Source organism: Carlito syrichta, unplaced genomic scaffold (genome assembly GCF_000164805.1).
Source record: "Carlito syrichta isolate Samal-C Ts95f unplaced genomic scaffold, Tarsius_syrichta-2.0.1 Scaffold311538, whole genome shotgun sequence".
NCBI lineage: Eukaryota > Metazoa > Chordata > Mammalia > Primates > Tarsiidae > Carlito > Carlito syrichta.
Window position 1 is genome coordinate 1 of NW_007255634.1, and position 5,915 is coordinate 5,915.

The 5,915-nt window shown below is 55.4% G+C and overlaps 1 protein-coding gene across 1 annotated transcript; it reads left to right on the forward strand.

Moving 5' to 3' along the window:
- Positions 1-484: 484 nt before the first annotated feature.
- Positions 485-3,588, forward strand: LOC103271331 (zinc finger MYND domain-containing protein 19; the record flags this gene model as incomplete). The annotated part of the gene is made up of 4 exons (XM_008068804.2): positions 485-630; positions 1,694-1,800; positions 2,340-2,480; positions 3,528-3,588. Coding segments are annotated over 4 exons (455 nt in total), but the record flags the coding sequence as incomplete, so codon positions are not given.
- Between the last annotated feature and the right edge of the window lie 2,327 nt (positions 3,589-5,915).

Below are 5,915 nucleotides of genomic sequence, written 5' to 3' on the forward strand. Positions count from 1 at the left end.
GGGTCGCGCTTCCTGGCCTCCTGCGCGAGCTCGGGCGCGACGGCTGGGACGCAGCTTCCCGCCCGGGGAGGGACGGGCTCCCGGCCAGCTGCGACTCTGACAGCCTTGTCGTGGTCGGAGCTGTCGTTAGCAGCCTTTCAGACGCACAGAAGGCCGAGGGGAGCTCAGCGAGCACCCAGCGTAGCCGCCCAGCCTTCCGAGTATGTCGAGAGCCAGCTGAACCCTGAATGTTCTGCCTCCTCTCGGCCCCTGCCCCTGCTCAAGTGCATTCGTCGTGGGCCAGGCGAATGGGTGCATTAAAGTCCTGTGCCGTGTGGGGATTGGGCCGGTGTGGCTGGGCCCTGAGGCCTGACATCTGCTCTGCTGGGACAGACCCCAGCGAGCAGCGGCCCGCTTCTGACGGGTCTGTCTGCGTTGTGGCGCCGACTGCCCCTGCCCAGCCGAGCTGAGTGAGGCCCCTGTGGCTGACTTCGATGGCATGCAGCTCCTGCCTGCTTGTCGCGGGTGGTGCTGCTGCTGTGGTCTCGCAGGCCCAAAGGTGAGGGTTTGAAACATGTGCTTAACTTCCAGACCAAATACACCCTGATAGACGAGCAAGACATCCCGCTGGTGGAGAGCTACTCCTTTGAGGTAAGGATGGCTCTTCCTCCCCTGTTCTGGTTGGCGTCCCTGAAGGGTCAGGAGTTTGTTTCCTGTGCTACGAGCACAAGTGGCCTTGCAGGTGGACCTCTGGTGCTGGCCTGGGAGCCCTTGGCCATCCATTGAGCGAGGGCTGGGCAGACCCTGGCCGTCACCGCCTAGTGGAGCCCACCATGGGCCCTGCGGCCTCTGCCCCACCACCGGTCCCTCTTTGCTCATCCTGGCTGCCAGCTCCTCTTGAAGGAAAACTCAGTTTTGGGGTGTGTGCGATCCAAGCCACTCCTCGGTGCTGCCCGCCCGTGCCCTGGCTGCCCAGCTGCCTTCCGTTCTGTGCTCCAGTGCGGTCATGCTGCCCTGCCCAGCATTCTCCAGTGAGGAGCTTCTGCTCCTGCGGCTATGCCTTGGCCTTCCAGCTCCCTCTTCAGAGCCCTTCTGGGCCGCAGACTCCTTTACCACACTTTCGTCTCCACACCTCTCATGTTCACACCAGCCGCTCGTCTGGGGTTTCTCCAGCTCACTGGACTGTGGGCTTTTTTACGGGTAGTAAAGTGTATCTCTCTGTGTGTATAGTGTTCAGCAAAGAGCGTTGGTGAGCGTTTCTTGCCGAATGGACAGTGGTTGTGTTCACACTAAGCTCTGCATGATCAGGGTCCCAGGAACAGGGCTGTGTTTGTGCCTTGGGTTCGTTTCACTTGGTTTCTTGGTTTTTTGTTTTTTTTTCTTTGAGTTGGAGTCTCACTCTATCACCCAGGCTGGAGTGCAGTGGCATGCTCACTGCCACCCCAGCGTTGACCTGCTGAGCTCAGGCAAACCTTCAGCCTCAGCCTTCTAAGTAGCTGGAACTACCATGGTAGCCAGGCACTACCATGCTTGGCTAATTTTTTATTTATTGTAGAGACGAGGTCTCGCCAAGTTGCCCGGGCTAGTCTCGAACCCGTGGGTACAGGCGATCCACTCGCCCCGGCCTCCGAGGTGCTGGGATCACAGGCTGAGCCATGGAGCCCTGCCCAAGAACTAGAGTCTCCTTAATGGTCTTTTCCTTATTTATTCTCAGGCCCGCATGGAAGTGGATGCAGATGGAAATGGTGCTAAGATCTTTGCATATGCCTTTGATAAGAACCGAGGCCGGGGATCGGGAAGACTCCTTCATGAGTTGCTGTGGTGGGTGCTCTCAGGCTGCCCCCTGAGTCTCAGAGTTATTTTTGTGTCCTTTTCCACCAACTCGCAGGACTCATTTTCATGTTGTGCCACTTTCAGCACCAACTGAACTTTCTGCTGGGGAACTCGCTCTGGACTGGCCACCTCTGAGGGGTGGGGTCTGCACTCCTCACTGGGTTCTCGCAGAGTCTCTTGGTGGGACGTGGGGAAGGGGCTGCCTCCCTGGGAAATGAGCTGCCTGTCGTGTGCTCGGTGCAGTGATGAGGTGCGTGGGGCGCTCGGATGGGCCGCCTGTGTATGGTTTCTGGGTTCCATCCTTGCCTTTCTAATTTCTGAGTCCAGCCCTGCAGTCCGGGAGCGGAGTCATCCATGTGGTCATTGTCTGCTTGGGCCACAGACTGAATGCTTGGGTTCCCCAGCAGCTTCCCTGACAAGCCCTCCTTTGTGGGACGGGGGCCCACCCAGACCGCGTGGCAGGTGCTTCTGACTGTCCTTTCTTGTGGGCTTGGCTGTGGAGGTACAGCATGCTGTCTGTTTCCTAGGGAGCGGCACCGGGGTGGCGTGGCCCCCGGGTTCCAGGTGGTGCATCTCAATGCTGTGACCGTGGACAATCGCCTGGACAACCTGCAGCTGGTGCCGTGGGGTTGGCGGCCCAAGGCTGAAGAGACCTCCAGCAAACACAGGTGGGTCATCTTGGCTGGTGGCGCAGGCAGAGGAGCCCTAAGGAAGGTTGTCTCCAGGCCCTCATCGCAAGAGGGACCCTGGGTCCTGCTCTGCGCCCAATGTGTCTGTGGGTTTGGGGGTCTTTTATCTTTCTCCAAAGCCTGAGGCTCTCTTTTCTTTTTTTTTTGAGTCAGAGTCTCACTCTCACCCAGGCTGGAGTGCAGTGGCATGCTCCCAGCCATCATAGTCTCAACCTGCTGGGGCTCAGGCGACCCTTCCACCTCAGCCTTCTTAGTAGCTGGAATTGCAAGTGCGTGCTTCACCTGGCTAATTTTTTGGTTTATTGTGGAGACAAGATCACCAAGTTGCTCAGGATGGTCTCGAACCCCTGGGCTCAGGCAATCCTCTCGTCTCTGCCTCCCAATGTGCTGGGATTATAGGCTTGAGCCGCCACACCTGGCACACGTTTTTCTTAATTATACACTCATTGGCATACTAGATGACACACTCTCCAGCACCTTGACAGTTTTGACCCTGCCCATTTATAGTTTTTTTTGTTTGTTTTTGAGTTGGAGTCTCTCTCTGTCACTCAGGCTGGAGTGCAGTGGCATCCTCATGGCCACCAGAGCCTCCACCTGCTGGACTCTGGTAATCCTTCCACCTCAGTCTTCCAAGTAGCTGCAACTAGAGGCGTGTACTACCACGCCCACCTAATTTCACCCAGCTAATTTTTGGTTTATCGTGGAGATGAGGTCTTGGCAAGTTGGGCTCAGGCAATCTGTCACTTCCTCCCAAAGTGCTGGGATTACAGGTGTGAGCTGTCACACTCGGCTGGTTCTCTTTTCTTGATAGGGGCGAGAAGGGTTTTGCTCTTATTTTGTGGGTTGATCTTCTGACAGTTGGCTCCAGGAGCCTCCCTTTAGCTCACGTGGTGACATGTAGGGAAGGGCTGCCTGCCTGGGCCCGGTCAGCTCTGAAAAGTGTCGACCTTCTTCGCCATGGGGTTCCTCCCGCGCCCCACAGGCGCGTCTTTCCTGTTCTCTTGCTGAACAGTTGTCCCTGGACAGTGGCATGAAGGCAGTGGACAGTGGGGCTCAGGGCTCAGGCTCCCACTTCCCACGGTCCTGAAGACAGCGCTGGGCTTGGGCCTCCCGCCCAGCAGGCAGTTGCTGTGTCCCTGGGACCGGCTCCCCCACGAGCTCAAGGAGCTCTTGGGAGGAGTGGAGGGGCCAGCAGGACGGGTTAGGAGCGGGGCCCCTGGGCGCACGGACGTGCTGGGGGGGGGATCCTCAAGCCTTGGGGCAGTCTTCTGCCGACGAGGGCTCAGCAGAGGCTTGTCAGTGATGTCGGTAAGGGCTGGTGTTTCAGGCTTGGTGAGGGCTGGGGGCTGTGCTGGAGTCTTTGCAGTCGCCACTACAGTCGCGCCAGAGCTCTAGGCATCAAGGGCAGAAGCTGTGGGAGCGCGTGGCAGACCACGGCTGGTGGGAGGGAACGGCCTCCAAAAGGCCACACCCAGACAGCGCCTGCCTCAGGTGCAGTTGCAGCCCGAGAGGAAGAGTCCTGACAGTCACACCCTCATTATTTTAGTTTTTTATTCTTTCAATGGGGTCTCGACCACCCAGGCTGGAGTGCAGTGGCACAATCACAGCTCACCACAGCCTCGACTTCCTGGGCTCAGGCGATCCTTCCACCTCGGCATCGTGAGTTGTTAGGACTGCAGGTGTGTGCTGCCACTCCCAGCTAACTTTTTAGTTTTTCTGTAGAGACAAGACCTCGCTCTGTGACCTGGGCTGGTCTTGAACTCCTGGATTCAGGCCGTCCCTCTCCAAAGTGCTGGGATGACGGATGCGAGCTACTGCACCTGCCCTCTCATCACTTCCAACCAGGGTTTGGCAGGGCAGAGTCAAGACCTGCAAGTCTCTTGCTCCCAGTTGGGCCAGTGGTTTTGTTCCTTGCTCTATTTTAATCTTGGATTCAGGGGGTACACACGCGTGTTTGAATGTGGACATGTTGTGTAGTTGTGGGGATTGGTGGTCTGTTCCCCAGATACTGAACATTGTGCCCTGTAGCAGTTGCTGTGTTTTTGAGTCGGCATCTCGCTCTCGCCCAGGCTGGAGTACTGGACTCGTGATCCCTCCCTCCGCCTTCCGTAGCTGGAACCACGGGTATGTGCCACCACACACGGCTAGTTTTTTGATGTAGTGTAGAGACGAGGTCTCGCCATGTTGCTCAGGCTGGTCTCCGTGGCTGAGCTCACAGAGTCCTCTCGCCTCGGCCTCCCAAAGTGCTAGGATGACAGGCCTGAGCCACCGCACCCGGTGTCGTAGGTACTTTCTGATCCCTAGTCCCCTCCCCTTCTTCCCCCTAATTGGTGTCCCCATCATCTATTATTTTCTTTCTTTCTTTCTTTCTTTCTTTCTTTTTTTAAGTTGGAGTCTCACTCTGTCACCCAGACCGGAGTGCAGTGGCACGCTCCCAGCCACCGCAGCCTCAATCTGCTGGGCCCCAGCGATCCTTCCACCTCAGTCTTCCAGGTAGCTGGAACTACAGGTGCACGCTTCCACACCCGGCTAGTTTTTGATTTATTGTAGAGATGAGGTCTCACCAAGTTGCCTAGGCGGGTCTCGAACCCGCGGGCTCAGGCAATCCATTGCCTCGGCCTCCTAAAGGGCTGGGATTACAGGCTGAGCCACCGAGCCCAGCCTGTTATTTTCATAGTTGTGACGGTTCAGCTCCTACATATGAGTGAGAGCATGCGGTGTTTGATTTTTCTGTTCAGAGTCAGTTGACTTAGGGTGAGGATCCCCAGCTCCGTCCGTGTTGCTGCCAAGGACATGATTTCATTTTTTTCCTATGGCTGTGCGGTTTTCCATGGTGTATATCTACCCCATTTTTGTTATCCACCGATCGGTGGATGGGCATTCAGGTTGATTCTATGTCTTTGCAATCGTGAGTTGTGCAGTGGTGAACATGTGGGTGCAGGTGTCCTGGTGGTACAATGACTTCTGTTCCTTAAGGTAGATCTCTGATAGTGGGGATTGCTGGATCAAATGGCAGATTTACTTTTAGTTCTTTGAGTACTCTCCAAACCACTTTCCATCAATGTTGTACTAATTTACACTCCTACCAACAGCAGGTAATGTTCCCTTTTCTCTGCAACTGTACCAGTATCTTTTTATTTATTTATTTATTGGTTTCCATGTTTTATTTAAGAACTCATACAAAACATTGAAGATAAATGAGCTTTCTTTTTACTTATTTATTTTTATTGTAGAGACAAGGTCTTGCCAAGTTGACCATGCTGGTCTCGAACCCACGATCTTTTATAGAGACAAGATCTTGCTCTGTTGCCTGGGCTGTTCTTGAACTCCTGGATTCAAGCAATCCTTCTGCCTCAGCTTTCCAAAGTGCTGGGATTACAGGCTGAGCCACTGAGCCTGGCTGATAAATGAACT